Below are 17,164 nucleotides of genomic sequence, written 5' to 3' on the forward strand. Positions count from 1 at the left end.
ATTAAATGTGTCACTGGAGCCACCAACCTGTGAGGACAGCGCCCCCTGTTGTCCAACCTGGTCAGTGGCCTGGACGCGGATACGGTAGGTGTCCCGGCTCTCTCTGTCCAGAGATTTCTCCAGAATCACCATCCCAGATACCGGGTCGATGGAAAACAATCCGTTGACTGAATCCACCAGAGAATAGACTACTGTACGGTTAAGGCCTGGAGAGATCAGAAGACAAATTCATGCACACCCAAGACTTAATTATCATGTCAAAATGATCTTCTTCCTGTTCGTGCAATCTTTTTTTATCACAGAGTAATTTTAGAAGCATGTACAAATTGTGTGTCTCGTTTCCTCAAACAGCTGCAGGAGACCTCTTTGGTAAGAATAATTAAGTGTGGACAAGTCAGCAGTGTGAACACTTGGTGTCATAGTAGCTTTAACCTTCATCCAGTATAAGTAGGAAACTTTCCATGCTAATTCTCATCCTTGCGTAACATGTTACACATCCAGCATATAACTTCATATTAACTTACCTTCATCAGGGTCACTGGCTTGCAGCCGGGTAAGCAAAGCCTTGGGGGCGGCATTCTCATAGACACTAGCCAGGTAATGAGTAGAGGAGAATGAGGGGGCATTGTCATTTACGTCCAACACTTTGAGAGAAATGTCAGAGCGGCAGAACAGCCCTCCTCCGTCAGTCGCCTGGGCAATGAGTTTGTAGGTGGGTGTCATTTCTCGGTCCATGACCGTGGCTGTACGCAGCTCGCCTTAGGACACAAAAGAAGAGGTGTGTAAAACTGCAGGTGGGATGTTTAATCTGTGATGTATCTTGCTCGTACAAAATAAGAAGAATAACAACTGAATGTACCAGTGTTTGCATCCATGTAGAAATCTTCAACCCCTATGCCAAACAGTGAATACTGGATCTCAGCGCTGGAGCCTGAGTCAGCATCTGTTGCACCCACTGTCAGAATGCCCTTGTTAGTGGGAATGTCCTCAGGAAAAGAGGCGCTATACACCGCCTGGCACAACCCAAACACACACACACACACACACACACACACACACACACATACACACAAATAAACAAGCACAAAGTGAAACCACACTGCCTGAAAAAAAAAAAAAACATCTGTCCAACACATCAAAAAACACATTAAACTGTTGAGCACTGCATCCATTATCCTTGCTGACAGAGCGAGTACAACAGATTTAAGTGCCCTTTTCTGACCCCACCTTCACTCCTGCCAGCGACTGTCTCTAAAAATGAACTTTGTGACCTCACTATTTCGCTAAACACAGACAACACCCTGCTGCTTTTCCTCTGTACTTCAGAGTTAACCTGTGACTGACTTTATCATATGTAGAGCTTGATCGACAGAAAATTCATCTGCAACTATTACAATGAAATAATAAATACATAGATTTATTGATGATCAATTATCTTGAGTTGCGTCATGGTGATCAAATCTCTCCAACCACTGATAATACTGCTGAAAACATGCTTACTTGATACTTAATAATAATAAAAAAGAACAACGTGCCAACAGCACGGTTGCAGTACAGAGCAGAATAGTGTGTGACTCATAACATCTTTTGATACATTTGATGCATGTAATGCCCGAGTAACCACTTTGTAGTTACACAGGCCTGACTTGTCAAAGAACAGAGGGAATACAAGAGGAGAACAGGGAGACAGGGAGGATTGATTTCAAAGAGAATGGGCAAGAATTTAGAGGGAGAATGAACGTTTCTCAACTAATTACGTGAAACTGAAGAATTGCAAAATACTACTAAATGAAAAGGGATATTCCCAGGAGACTGGACAGCCCAATTATCTTCCCTTTTTTACACTGATTTTCCTCTCATTCATGTAGATCAGATTTTGGCACAGCATTAGGACTCATTTTAGGATGAGTCTTAAAGTTCCAAGGTAGGAATTAGCACTCTAAAGTTCTAAAGTTAATTGGTTTTCACCACGGATTCATGTCAGTTTTATTACCATATTATATACTGTATGAAAGCACGTTGGAAAACTCACTTTATACTTAAGTTTAAGTACATTCCCTGAAATATAGTGCAAAGACAATTTGAATAATTCCCATTGAGTTTTGTACACTGTAGAAGAGAAAATCAATATTTTAATTGAACAAATCCTGTTCTGCTACAGCCCCAGATTTTGGCTTTTTTACAAAGTCATTATGCAAATTTTAACATTATTCAACAGTGTTAAAAAATGGAGGAGTGCAGTAACTCTATGTTTCCCTGAGCTTTGCAAGGCATGCTAAAACACAAAAGTAATTTCAGTTCCTTTAAACAAATTTGTCCCAAACCTCTCGCATTAATAAATTACTTTTCAACATTTTTTAGCAAAGAAGCAATTAATTTGTAGCCACAGTAACTTATCTTTCCCCTGTTATTTACTACATTGACTGTATTATCATAAGACATATTCAAAAGGGATATTTTCTTTCTATCTTTAGACAAAACACTACATGGAATATAGTTAGCCTGTGAATAAATGCAATTAGTCGACCATGAATCCTTAAAAAGTGGAACAATAGTTCATTGTCCCACATTTCCCAGTCTGCTCTCTGTTTGTTTGCTTTGCATATATTCATTTCATACATCTTTATTTCTGTGTATCCCTGACCTGGTTACAGATGGGACTGTTGTCGTTGGCATCCATGACGGTGACTTCCACTGCAGTGCGAGCAACGTATAAGCCATCGCTGGCTGTGATGTTGAGCAGATACCAGTCCTGCTGCTCGCGGTCCAGCAGACCACTCACGTAAACCTTCCACTCTCCCTGCACAAGGGCCAGGCCAAACACGCCCCGTGGGTTTCCCCCTGGAGATTATACGGACGAAGATTAGAATGCTGACATCTCGCAACAAAGAAAGAGGTGATTGTAACTGACTTGTGAACAAATTGGAAGTCTCATTCATTCACAAGATGAATAAGCATCAGCTTTCCACCCATCCACACACACAAACACACAAATAATGCAGGTAGCCTTTGGCATAATCAATAAACATCTATCATCATAGCGTAAACCGGGCTGCCGGTGTAGCAGCAATGGCCTTTCAAAGTTTAAGAATTTGACCTTTTATTATAACGCTTCCATTAGGCCAATCAGTATTTTTAAATGCCAGAACACGAGGCCAAAATACATCATCCTTAGTTATTATCAGACGGGTTATGTGAATGGAAAACATCAAGCCTCAGTGCCAAGGTGAGAGTTTTGCGGGAGACTCCTCACAATGTGTTTTATTACTCCCATAAAAAGAAGGAGTGGCCACACAAAGTCATGAGTGAGTCTGTGAAAGACTTCCTATTTTGGAATTCAAACTAACTTTACGAACTTTGCAAAACTCATTTAAGGCCAAAGTTCCTTAGGTGGTTGGCCCCACTGAAAAATGTGTAATATACACTACACTTTAAAGCATCTTTCTTTCATCTATGGAGATATAAAAGTGTCAGTTCACAGGGTTTCTCTGCCTTGCTCGAAATATTTTTTTGTATAATGTATACCCTGTAACACTGAAATTAAAAGGATATACAAAAAAATAAAAGGTTAGTCGTGTTTGACATTTGAGTTGAAATTCATTTAAAATTTGACCTTTAATAATAGCAACCCTATTAGTCCAATGAATAATTTTTATGCAACACCACTTCATCTCACTGCATGAGGCACAATTACTGCAGCACAGAATGCATTATGTTAGCACTCTACTTAATTTCCTCACCAGTTATGTAAAAGTTGACGAGGCGGTTTTGATCTGTACCATCTCGATCCCTTGTTTTTAAAACAGCTACCACCTCACCGAGGGGATCGCTCTCCTTTACTGCACCCCTGTACAGCTCCCTCTCAAAGCGCGGCGGGTTGTCGTTAACGTCTGACACAGTGATGGTTACCACTGTGGTGGAGGAGAGGGACTGCAACTCCCCCAGATCAGAGGCCACTACTTCAAAGCTGTAGCTGGAGCAGGCCTCATGGTCCATCTGACTCACTGTGGTGATCCAGCCTGTTTTGCTGTCAATAGCAAAGACAGAAGCCGTAGTGATGGGGCCGCTGAAGGAGCGGGCGTCTTTTGTCAAGTCCAAGTTGTAGGTGAGCAGAGGTCCAAGGCTGTAGGTTACCTGCAATTTAAAAAAAATGACACATACAGTGGCTTTTCAAAGCATCGACAACACTCCAAACTGAAGAGCGAAACACAAAGAGAGGAAAATACTGTCGCATACCTGTCCATTAGAGCCCCAGTCTGGATCAAGGGCACGTACTTGAACCACTCTCGTCCCTACTGGCATCCCCTCCATCACCGTGGCTACATAGGTGTTAGTCTCAAACACTGGCTTGTTGTCATTCACATCCAGGATCTGCAAAATGACAAATTTTCATTAAAGCCACCCAACAGAGTCTAAATCATACTGATAGTCATGATAAAGCAACACGGAATCAAACTTCTTCAAATGAATTTGGCATTTAAAGTGCATTAACTGTCTTCATTACATTATTTTTTAAGAATTTCTGAACTACACTTCATATCTTCAATCAACTGCAACAACTGCTTTGGCAGAAATGCATCTCTTTGTTTAGTCTGTAAGCATTTACACATGCACTTTACTTTGCGGAGATTGTATTGGCTCTGATGTTGTAAATGAAAGGTTTAAAATTGGTTTCTGACTTATTGCAATACCTGTTTTGACACAGATTTATTATTTTCTGTCTGTTTGAGCTCTTGGGTACACTCCAGTTTTCTGTAATTTCCTTACATTTATTTTATTGCACTCAAAGGCTGAGGGAAGTCCAACTTAAGTCACTTTAAATTAGATATAATATAAAAAATATAGGGCATTCGGAGAGTGTAGACCTCCGCCACGGCCAATAGTCCAGTCCTCTGCACAATCTGCAAGCCAACCACTAAATATGTCCGGCTTTATTTCCGAAACTATTAGAATTATGTCAAAATATGGTTGTGCCTAGCTGAAGCCTCATCGTCTCGACTGTGTGTATTATGTGCATCTAAACTGGAAATATTCACATACTTAACATACCATTCTGAAACCAGAAAACACTTCTTTATCATGTATATATGTGTAAATATCAGGCTGAAATATCATCATTAATATGTCAGCTTGTTATCATAAACAGTTGTTACAGAAAAAAACTCCATCTTCGCAAGGAAGACATTTTTACCTGAGTTAATTATGAATAAATGTCTCTCCGGGTGTTAATTGCAGACAGTTCACATGTGGATGTAAGTATATGCAAAGTTGCATGATATTTGCATATTTACATTTCCATAGCCACAGCTTAGTTCAAGAAAAAAACATTGTTACTACTGCTTCCTGGATGAAGTTTGAGCATCTACATATGAAGGCAGTGGCAATCCTAGACTCCAACGGGCCCCAGGCAAAGACGCCCATCCAGGCCCTGTCCTTTATGACAGTATCCAGCTGTCATACAGTAGCTAGAAGGGGCACATTAAGGGAATTTTGGGGCAGCAGCAGTGCTCTGTATAGTGCCTTTGTGGGTGGTTTAAAGGGGTGTTCAGTTGTTACTGCAAAATGTACAAATAATATGAGAGCCCACTGGGAGGCCCCTGTTCCCAAATTTTTCAGGGGGCCCTAAACATTTGCCTGCTTTGCCTCTCCTGGCGGCGCGCCCCTGTATGAAGGCTTCCCCAGAGGATAACTGGTACCTATGAATGAGGACTGTGATATGGAGTCATCAGTTTTCTCCTATTTCTGGCTCTGTTAATATTTCTGGTTATGTTTTGCCACTTTTGAACTACAAGGCCAAATGTCCTGTCTCGCAATGTTAAGAGATGTGAAAAAGAAATTGGGGCATTGAGCCCATGATACAGCCCATGCTACACCCTTCCACTAAGTTTTATGAAAATCAGGTTAGTTGTTTTTCTGTTATCCTGCTGACAAAGCAAACAAACCGAATCGAAATCATAATCTCTTATAGGCTCTATGTTTAACTGTATCACCAACCTTAACCTCCAGGTCTACAGTGGAGACAGACTCGATTAGGTCTCTTCTTGTCGTCGCTGCAACCTTAAAGCGAAAGATGCTGATTTGTTCATAGTCTAGCGGCTTGATCAGACGGATCAGACCTGTGTCCCTCTCTACCAGGAAGGTCCCTCCCTGGTTGCTGTCAAGCGTCTCTCCTCCGACTACAGTGAAGAACCCCGTCTGTCCAGGAGCCATGTACACAGACCCAAGGGCTGTTCCTACTGCTGTGTCCTCTGGGATGGTGAAGGAGTACTGAGGCTGGCTGAAAGAGGGCACGAATGCATCTGGTGGGACGACGTGGATGAAGGCGGACACCAGCGAGTGTTTGGCCGGAGAGCCGCCGTCTGTGGCTTTGACAAAGAAGGACAGCACAGTCCCCTGGAGGTGGTCCACAGTGCTTTTAGTCATCATCCAACCGCTGTCTGGCTCCACCTGGGCATTGACAAAATCACAAAGCCATTTCAATCAACTCCAGAGACAATAATTTGATGTAATTTATTTAGTAATTGAGCAGGATTTTACTTCATCAGTTTTATTTCTCCTTTTATTTCCACGAGACAGAGCATGGTAAACAATGTAATCTGAGCTTCCACTTGCTATCGTTTACACTTTCATGCTACTGCTACTTTAAATATCCATTCAGATTATATTAGCTCTTCATACCACAGCTTTCTGTTTCATTTACAGTCATAGTTGTTCATTTGTTTGTTTTTAATTGTGTTTCCCTTTTGAGCAGTGAAAATTGGCCAAGGCATCAATCTTAATGCGACATAATTTTAATTTGATGAGTTAAAATTTATAATTACAGTAACAGATGGCAGTTAATCCAATGAAATGGGGACGAGGGTGTCAGCTGAGAGTATCTCTTAATTAAAAATCAGGGGTTATAGCATAAATTATGGTTTTTAATATGGTTAACTCATTAAATAAATTTGTCGAGGTTTGGATCTTTTTCTTGAGGGCAGTAAGAAGATATATATGCAGCTCTATTTATCAAAAACAAGCATACAACTATGTTGTGCAAATATGTGATAAAGTATAAAATCAAAGAGCAAAACGAACTGACCTCTAGCACATCAACCAGTGACAGGCGTGCCTCGCTGTAAAGGGAGTAGGTGATCCTCCCATTAGACCCAGCATCAGGGTCGGTGGCTTGGATCTGAGTGACCAGGGAACCTTTGGCAACATTTGCTTTAATACTCATGCGGTACTCTACAGCTCTGAACCGAGGAGCGTTGTCATTCTCATCACCAAGAACCACTCGAACTGTGCAAAATGATGCACGGCCTGGAAAATAACAGAACATAAATGTCTTTGTATAAATTTATGAAATTCATGTAGTTTTAATACAGACATAATTCGCCTTGATATACTGTTTATTCACTGTAAGTCACCGTGGATGTTAAAATGTAATGCATCTGTAATGTGAATAAATATTCATAAATTCTGAGAGTGGGATCATATTATACCACTCTTGCATTAATGTAAGCTACATGCTTGGCCTGCAAGATTTAGAGGTAAAAATTGTATTTTTGGAGTCTTATGTTGGCTGATTTGAAGATAGGGAATCAGTTTTACAGTGTGGTCAGTGTCAAATATAATACCTCCTCCATCCAGGGCCATAATGGTCAACACCATGTCCTTGTTAAGAGGATTTTCTCTGTCTAATTTCTGAGCAGTGGATATGACTCCATCTGCATCGATGTTGAACTGAGTTTTCCCCAGGTCGTTGATGAAGGAGTAGGTGATCTGGCCATACAGGCCGGAGTCCTCATCTGTTGCACGAACCTGGAGGTCAATACAGAAAATAACATCAGATTGGTCATTGCAAGGTTCTATGACATCACTCATGTAGGACATTACCTATTACAAACCCTGATGGACACATTACTGAGTAAATAGTGAGGAGGCAAACTTACTTGAATGACCTTTGACCCTGGAGGTGCATTTTCTTGGACTTCAGCCAGGTAGAACCTCTGGCTGAACACTGGACTGTACAGGTTGGCTCCCAGGACACGGACAATCACCTGGAGATCATCGTTATATTATAATCATCATCCCATTATGATCATCCTCATGTCTGCTGGCATTTTGTTGATGCCGTTGCAATAATCATCATTGGCTGATGTGTCAAAAATGATTACATCAACACGACATGCACACCAGCAGTAAGAGCATCAGGTTTATGATCAAACAGTGATTGACGAGGCTGCAAACACTTGTGGAAAAAAAAGGCTGAGAAGGTTCAGTGTGTTCACGTCGTGTCAGGAGAAGAAGAAGAGGGAGCAAAGAACGGGGTGACATGTTATTGCAACAACATATAGACTATCAGAGATATGGGCTATCAGAGCCCACTTGTAATTACCACTATGAGACAGATGTGAACATTTTTTTTCCAGTTGGCAGCTCATCCTCACGGTAAATCTGATATGGCACGAACACACATTAACCTCCAACTGCAGAGCTGCTGAGCAGCCGGTGGTAGAAAAACCGCAGTCCTGCTGGACAGCTGCAAATGTTTGTGATAAATTTGAAGCGAGGGGTTGCTAAAAAAGGTCACTCAGCTTCCTGAGTATAAACACTGCAAAGGTTAAAAAAGAGCAAATGAGTTGACAGAAATAAATTGTGAGTTGTCTCACCTGAGCAGTGTTGGTGAAGACTCCATCTGACACAGACACATTGAGCTGATACGAGAGTTTCATGCCTTGTCTCCTCTTGTTAGACAGACTGAGCACCCCTGTATCTGGCTCCATCATAAAAGTCATTTTCTCATTCCCAGAGAGAATACTGTATCTGAAGGCAAATCAAAAGAAAGAAGAGTACAGTGGTGTTTATGTTGTACAATGTTATTTTGTTCAGACGCTGCTGGAAACACAAAGTATCTACTTTTGTTGCTTGCTCTTGAGAAAAAGAAATTAAAGGTAGAGTGAAAATCGCTTCAATTGTTACAACCGAAACACAAAAACAAGATTGCCTAGTAAGAAATGTGCTTTTGTAAACATAACAAACTGAAAAGTTCAGACAAATATTCAACTGAGTTCAATAGGGAGCCACGTACAAAAAATTCTAATCATCACTGGTACAAAACATTACAGAGAAAACACCAAAACCACAACTTCGGAAAAACATCTCTTACCTCAGCCTATGTGCATCACAGATGTCAGCATCCGACGCTTGAACACAAGTCACAAAGTGCCCTCTGGGAGCGAGCTCGCTGACAAAGGCCTCGTACAGCGCTTGGCTGAAATTAGGTGGGTTGTCGTTTGTGTCAGTAACAGTCACAGTGACACTAACATCACTGCTGAGGGCAGGGTCCCCACTGTCGGTCGCTCTGACAATGAAGTTGTGGCGTTGGATGAGCTCGTAGTCAAGCAGGCGTGCCGTGAATATCAATCCGCTGTTACTGTCAATGTGGAAGTAGTCGGTGCTGTTGTAGATGTCAGATAGGATCTGGTAACTCACCATGGCGTTCTTCTCCGAGTCTTGGTCCTGGGCAAACACCTACAGGGAGAGTAAAATTAAACTTTGCACTGCCTCATGCATTATTCAAAATATGGCCTGATTTGTTTACCCTGACATACTCTATTGCTACAGTACACACCGAGTCCAAATGTAAAAACGGATATAAAATTCTGTGTTTCACTGAGATACTGCGTCTAAAACCACATCACTGCCGAGCAGCCGGCACGACCGTTCTGTTGAAGCACAATACTTAATAACAAAAGCAAAGAGTTATGACAAACAACATGATTGAGTGAAATGAAATTCAATAGTGAGATATTCATGTTGAGGTAGAGGATAAAAAAACTCTTTTAGTTTTGGTTTAATCAACTGTTTTATATTGCAGAAGCAAAATAAATGTGTTTTTGGGAAATACGTTTTCTTCATTTTAACACAGACAAAAAGGTCATGTGAGTGACAAGAGGACGAGGAAGAGGAAGAGCAAAAGTGGCAAAGTGAGCCCAGAGGCTTGACATCATGTGATATTTATGTTGAATTTAAGAATCTGTTGCATGAAAACCAAAAGTACAGGCAGGCTATGTGTAATTTATTTATGATTGTAATTAATTACAATCAGGTATGCCAAAGGTTATCTGTAAACTAGATGCATTTTTTAAGAATGTCCTTCCTTTGTTAATGTAACATTTGCCGTATTTTTGCCATGTGTGCCATCATTGTATTATCATTGTATGTTATGTTTGTGCTCCATGCCAATTGTTTGTGGTTTTGAGTCACATGAATAAATAAAAAATGAAGGAAAAACTTTACATTCTGAGTGAGTTTATAGAAATGGAAATAATGAGCGCTAGTGTATGATAATAAACCAGAAGTCAACAACATGCATTTGCAATGTATGACCTACGCAGTGAAGAATATTGCAAAATCACTGAGCAAGCCCAAGTGTATTTCGAGGCATGATCAACATTCATGTGACACAATATTCGAAGATTGCCCCCCTGATTCTTGATAAATTTAATAATATAGTCAAATAAGGCCATTAACCTATTTTGATGACTCAAAACCTCAATGAAATTGTTACAGAAACCAATGAATTCAATAATTTGGTGTCTTATAATCGTCTTGAGCAAACATGATCCTCGGTGCAACAACAGCACTGGTCTATTATTCACTAAAGGTCAAGAGTTTCCACTGGGAAATTTCTGGGGAAATATGAGACTATCCTCTCATAAATAAATGATTTGGCATCTAATATTCATCCACAATACAGCTGAAGTGAGTCTTAAGTGTGAACAAATATTCAGTAAAAGTACACACTGCACTGACAAAACAAACAAAGACACACACCTGTAACACGGTCATTCCGATCATGGAGTTCTCAGCCAGCACAGAGGAGTATGAGGTGTTCTGAAACAGCGGCGGGTTATCATTCACATCCAGCACAACAATATCTACATCGACCTCAGACTTTGCCCCAGTCAGTGTATCTGTAGCCTTCACCGTTAACCGGTAGTACTGCGTGGTCTCGTAGTCTAACGGGTAAATCACGCTGATGATTCCTGTGTCAAAGCCAATGTCGAACTGGAGGGAAGGGTCTCCATCCGTGATGGTGAAGATGACGCTCTGGCCTTCGGGACTCGTGGCATTGATACACAAGACAGAGGTGGTGACGGCCACATCCTCTCTGATGGTGACACCATAGAAGGGTTTGTCAAACACCGGCATGGCTTTATTTACTACAGTAATAGGCAGCTCCACCTCACTGGACAAAGGGAGGAAGCCTCCGTCAGTGGCCACAAGGACCACCTTGTACTCTGCGTTGGATAAGTCTGCCTCAAAGGCCCTCTTTAAGGTCAGCTCTCCTGTCACAGGGTTCACCTGCATAGATTATATAAATAATTGTTTGTAACACAAGGAGAATAAGAATGTACAAACATGCCCATGAATTAAAGTGAAAAATATTTAAGATTTAAAACAAAGAATTGTCAAGTCACCTGAAAGTTCCTGTGCTGCTCCCGAAGGCTGTAAGTCACTTCTCCATTCAGACCATTGTCCTGATCGATGGCTGAGACCTTGAAAATAGCTGATCCTGGCTCTGCTTCCACCTGCACTGCAGCGTAGTAGGGAAGGTTCACAAACTCCGGAGCATTGTCGTTCACATCCTCCACCTAGAGAAACAACCGACATATCATGGTCATTTTCAGGTCCATACTTGTAGTTTGGTTTCTACAAGAACATGTTTTAATGTTAAAAAAGCAAATTTTCCCTACTACTGCCTGGGCTGGAGCACCTAAATTCACCCTCTATCTTAAACACTGTTTTAACACATGTATCTTTAAGCCCTCCTTCCAAGAAAAACCCAGTCAGCTCTGATTGGTCAGTGTCTCCAGGTCTTCTGTATCTGCACCCTAGGTATCTCTGCACCATCATTGCGGCTGGGGGAAAGACTAACCTTGTGTAGCAGCTTTTTCTACTGTTCAATTCTTTTTTTAAAGAAACATCAGCTTGAAATCTACACACTTGCAGTAGTGTGCCTGGAACAGATGACCATATGAATAAATCTGTCACAAGCTAATGTCAGCCTGTCTCGACAGCAAAACAAATAAAATGTTGACACCAGAGTGTTCAGAATGGTCTGAGGCCTGAGGTTTTTGCTCACACAGGATACTTCTACATATCTTTATCTCATTATCTGAAACTTTGGCCATGTCTAATATGAGCATCTGACATTGTAATATATGACAGAAAAAAGGGAAAAGCATAAGAGATCCCCTCCAAGAAAATTCCAATGGTGTCGTCGACACACCCACCTGAACTTGTACAGTCACCCTTGCCACCCTCAGTATCTCATCTTCTCTGCTAACCTCCACCACCAGCTCGTAACTCTCCTTCTCCTCTCGATCAAAAGGCACACCAGTGGTGAGCACCACCCCACAGGTTGGCCGGATTGTGAAGCGTCCACCGGGGTTCAGCAGTGTGTACTTCAGCGGTTCATTGAGGCGGTGGCCGACTGTGCTGACAACAGTCACCAAAGTGACATTGGGTATGTTCTCTGGGATAGAGGCGGAGTAGAATGGGAAGGTAAAGAGGAGGCCGCTCTCTATAGCCTCTCGCACAAGCACTGTGACCAACGCCATGCTGGAGAAACGTCCATCCCATACCTTTAAACAAACAAAAATAAAAGGGTAAGAGAGCCTTGTTGTGCCCTCAAAGCTGAGTGGGAAAACATTCTTTGCATTTATTTGACAGCTGACTCACAGTAGGCTAATGCAGACGATGTAAAGCTGCGGCGTTAATGTGATTTCAATAAGACTTTGCATGCATTGCCCTTTTCTCTCTCAGCAAAAATAATAAAACAACCGCGGGACATGGAGACCACCCATCTACCTGAGCAGAAAACCCTGCATCAACTAACTGAAGTATTCTACATCAAGACACTGAATAATAATGATGGGCTCTGTGTGCATAACTCTGCAGCTGACCCTGTGCTCTGACCTCCCTGTGGAAATCATTATGTAAGCCAGTCGAAGCCAACTGCATGCTGTTTATCTAGGCCTGTGACAGGATACATAAAAATTCTATGCATGTGTCATGTCCACTGAACACGTGTGGGCAATCACTTACCTTCACATTAAAGCGATAACGGTCTTTACTGAGGTTCTGATTAATGACAGTCACGACTCCAGTGTAGCGCTCCACAGAGAAGTACTCCACATTGCTGTCCACCAGAGAGTAAACTAGCTGAGGGGTGATGGACTTGTCAGGGTTCACGGTGGGGTCAGAGGTGATATCGGGGTCAAAAGCTTCAACCCTGAGGACTTCAACTCCCACGTAAGTTGGCAGCAGGAGCACTGCCTCGTAAGTGTCCTGTGACAACTTTGGAGGTGAGTCATTGATGTTGATTACCTAAGACAGGGTGTACACAGAGTGAAAATAATGTCTACAAATGAAATAAAAGAATTAAAGTGAGTCATGACTGGTGTATGAGGCAGTGAGAGATGATTCATATGTCATTTACTTACCTTTATAATCACCTCTGCTGGGCTGTCAGCACTCCGAGGAGGTTGACCACTGTCTCTAACATGAACCCGGAAGAGGAACTCAGAGAAGGTCTCATAATCCAGACTGGCAATCGTTCTGAAATTTCAGAGCCATTCACATAATCAGAAATTATGAGATCAGTTCATAAGCAGGTAAATCACATCCTTAGTATTGATGGACCTAGTCTGGTTTCTACATGTCACCCACCGAATCGATCCAGTCCCAGAGTCCACGCTGAAAAACATACGCGCTGTCTCGTCTACAATCTGGAACACCAACAGGGCGTTGTGATTGCGGTCCCTATCAGTCGCCTGGATGACCAGAGGGTTACCATCCTCCCCCAGGACCACACTGTTGACTGGAGCAGCCTCACTGATTGCGCCCACATACCTGTTAAGGTAAAAAGAGGAGCTACACTTAAATCACTCCAGAAAATGATATGTTGTCAGGACTCAACACAGCTCAGCAAACAGCAGAGGAGCATGTCACCGCTAAACCTCTTCTCTTCTGACCCCACTGATACCTGATTTGTTGGAAGACTGGTGGGCTATCATTGACATCCCCCACCTGGACAATGACAGTGGTGCTGGCCTCCACTCCAGCCATGCTCAGGGCATGCACCACCAGAAAGTAGGATGTTGTTTGCTGCAAAACAAGAGACATGCAATGAGTAAAAGTGTTAACATAAAATTCCATGTGCTGTAAAACAATCATGTTAATACTGAGCTTTGGCAGATAGTATAAATTTAAAATATGTCTAGTGAAACAAGGGCATCAACAAACCTCAAAGTCAAGTAGTCTGCGTGTGCTGATTACACCAGTGTGATGGTTGATGAAGAAGCAGCGCTCCTCGTTGCCCCTGGTGATATCATAAATGAGTGTAGAGCGGCTGAGTGCACTAACGGTGGTCACATGTGTTCCAATAGTGCTGTTCTCAAAAATCTGTGAATACAAAGACATCAGTGATAACATTGTAGGCGCTTTGGTGAGTTATGTTGCAACTTGACATTTACCTACCATATATCTGTATATAAATTTACTATCCATCCCTTCCTACTATCTTCCAGACTTTCTTTACTCCATCTATCTCTCTCTTCCAACACCTTGCCCCCCATGCAGCCATCCATTCAGTCAGCCATCACTCTCTTTTACCTCAGCTTGATACTCATTCTGGGTGAATTTGGGTTGGGAGAAGTCAGAGAGTATCAATGAGATGCGAGCTGTTGCTGTGGCCATTAATGGAGGAAATCCACTGTCTGTGACACGGACAGTGAGGGTGTAAAAGCCCACAGAGGTGAGGTCCAGGTCCCTAGCAATGAAGATAAGGCCTGTGGCATTATCAATGCCAAACACACCACCGGTGTTCCCTGAAAGTAACAGAAAGGTCCCAACGGGTAAATACAAAAAACTGAATTTTAATCCCAACTTGTTCTCTGACAAAGCATTAAAAAGCCAGTCACAGTTCATGCCACTATCCAAAGTAAAAGAAAAAGACAAACATAAAAATTAGATAGCATCACACCTGCTTCCAGAGTATAAGTGAGTTGCCCGTTAATCCCATTGTCTTTGTCCAAAGCTGTGACTTGTAATACAGAAGTGCCTACGGGAGATGACTCATAGGCCACAGCATCATATACGGTGCTGGTGAAGTAGGGGATGTTATCATTGGAGTCCTCCACCGCCACCAGGATACGAGCCAGGTCACGGTTAAATGGAAACTCCTGATCCTTGACCTGGAGTGAAAGGAGAGATGAATATGGATTGAGTTGTAGGAGGCTATGAATGAAAGAAATCAGCTAAAATCAAGTGGGTACAGTTGCCAAGAGGAGCTTCATTTGGAAGAGGGCACAGACACACATACAGTAATTAAACGCACACACATAGACTCATGGCAACAGCTGACCAAGCGCACGCATAAGCACATTCCTCCATGTCTCCTTTCTCACCATAATTGTGAGGATGTGCTGTGTTCTGGCCTCATAGTCCAACCTGTCTGCAGTGTAGACAACCCCAGTACCAGGATTGACCCTGAACAGTCTCATGCTGACTGGATCTACACTGCCATAGATGGAGAAGCTCAAACGGGCACGCTCGTCCATGTCCGTTGCTCTAACGCGCAGTAGCTCCATGTCAACAGGTACGTCCTCTGAGACGCTGACATCATAGGCTGGCTGTGAGAAGACCGGAGGGTTGTCGTTGCTGTCTTGTATTCGGATGAACACCTGAGTGACAAAGAGAAGAGTTGAAGTACACTCAGTATGTTATCTTCAAAACGGAGCTTTGATGCTAATGTTCAGGTTCATACTTGTATTTTGGGTTTCTTCTAGAACAAGTTAACATGCTTTTGTGTGTTTTTCCTCATACTGTCAGTGCTGGAACACCTGTATTCACCCTCTATCTTCAACACACCACTTTAGCGCCATTAAGTCCCCCATCCCGAAAAAGCCCAGCCTGCTCTGATTGGTCAGCATTTTCCGGTTTTCTGTATCTGTGTTCTCAGTGTGTCTGCACCATCATTGCAGCTGGGGGAATGACTGTAACGGAGTATAGTGGCACTTTCTACCGTACAAAAATCAATAAAAGCTTCTAAATCAAAAACTCCTCAACCAAGACATGTCCTAGTAGGGCTATGATCTGAAATGTTGGAGAAACTAACAACATCGGCAAGCAAGATTACATGTTTCTCTGATGTTAGCATGTAGCTACATGTAGCAGTGTACTTGCCACCAAGTCATGATTGTAATAGACTATAGCAGCACTTTCTACAGTGAGAATCACAAATAAAAGCTTCAAAACACAACAGGACATGTTCCAGCAGGATAATGATCTGAAACCAGGGAGAAATGAACACTATCAGAAACCAGGATTACATGTTTCTCTGACAATAGCATGTAGCTACATGTAGCAGTGTATGTATTGTTCCCTTGCAGTAATGTGCCTAGGGCAGACGACCATATAAAGAAGTCCATAACAAGCTAACACCAGCTTGGTTTTTACTCACAGGGATTACTTTTACAAATGTTTTCCTTATTATCTGAAACTTTGGCCACATTTAATATAAATATTCTACACTATAATATTATGTATAAGACAGAAAACAAGGAAAAGCATAATAGGTTCCCCTTAAAGATAAGAGCCTTGGTGTAGAGTCAGCATTTGTGATTGATAACATTTGATACAGTCATAGCGTAGCGTTCGCACTTGAATTTTTCATTTGCAAGGTGGAGATACCAGCAGTATTTATACTAAATCTTTATAGTCAAAGCAATAGTCGTGTTGTTTTCAAGCAGGACAGGGTGTTTTCTAAGAGGGATGTAATTGTGCTGCAATTTTTGTATGTATGCAAACACTTGACCTTTATTTGCACAGGCTAATCCCATTAATCCACTGATATCAAGGATTTCCCTTACAAGGCAGACCTAGTAGGCCAGCCAAGACAGCAGGAGCACAGGAAATGTCAAAGAGAGAGCAACAAAAAGCACATTTCATAGTCAGTGAGAGATAATTTCGGGAAAAGGGAGTGCGAGCATAGGAGGGAGGAAAGCTGAGAGTAAACAGCTCCCCCAGGAAGAGGTAACAATAATTTAATTTGATGTGGGTCTGGAGTGTGTAAGAGGCAGTGCCAGTGCATAACAAATCACAAGTGTGC

General features: G+C 42.1%; 1 protein-coding gene across 1 annotated transcript in view; it reads right to left on the reverse strand.

Annotated features, from left to right (window-relative positions):
- Positions 1–17,164, reverse strand: part of LOC125898620 (protocadherin Fat 3) — a 74,725-nt gene that overhangs the window by 27,328 nt on the left and 30,233 nt on the right. Inside the window, exons 12-34 of the mRNA XM_049592467.1 lie at positions 15,462–15,737; positions 15,038–15,248; positions 14,668–14,882; positions 14,299–14,457; positions 14,039–14,160; positions 13,723–13,905; positions 13,497–13,611; positions 13,099–13,380; positions 12,285–12,635; positions 11,469–11,642; positions 10,822–11,352; positions 9,152–9,516; positions 8,655–8,808; positions 7,935–8,042; positions 7,620–7,803; positions 7,082–7,302; positions 5,995–6,447; positions 4,237–4,371; positions 3,741–4,134; positions 2,645–2,841; positions 860–1,013; positions 525–758; positions 28–206 (exon numbers count right to left, since the gene is read on the reverse strand). Of these exons, the coding sequence (XP_049448424.1) occupies positions 28–206; positions 525–758; positions 860–1,013; positions 2,645–2,841; positions 3,741–4,134; positions 4,237–4,371; positions 5,995–6,447; positions 7,082–7,302; positions 7,620–7,803; positions 7,935–8,042; positions 8,655–8,808; positions 9,152–9,516; positions 10,822–11,352; positions 11,469–11,642; positions 12,285–12,635; positions 13,099–13,380; positions 13,497–13,611; positions 13,723–13,905; positions 14,039–14,160; positions 14,299–14,457; positions 14,668–14,882; positions 15,038–15,248; positions 15,462–15,737 (5,397 nt within the window). The remainder of the gene's footprint in view (positions 1–27; positions 207–524; positions 759–859; positions 1,014–2,644; positions 2,842–3,740; positions 4,135–4,236; positions 4,372–5,994; positions 6,448–7,081; positions 7,303–7,619; positions 7,804–7,934; positions 8,043–8,654; positions 8,809–9,151; positions 9,517–10,821; positions 11,353–11,468; positions 11,643–12,284; positions 12,636–13,098; positions 13,381–13,496; positions 13,612–13,722; positions 13,906–14,038; positions 14,161–14,298; positions 14,458–14,667; positions 14,883–15,037; positions 15,249–15,461; positions 15,738–17,164) is intronic.

The sequence above is a fragment of the Epinephelus fuscoguttatus genome, linkage group LG12 (genome assembly GCF_011397635.1).
Source record: "Epinephelus fuscoguttatus linkage group LG12, E.fuscoguttatus.final_Chr_v1".
Lineage (NCBI taxonomy): Eukaryota > Metazoa > Chordata > Actinopteri > Perciformes > Serranidae > Epinephelus > Epinephelus fuscoguttatus.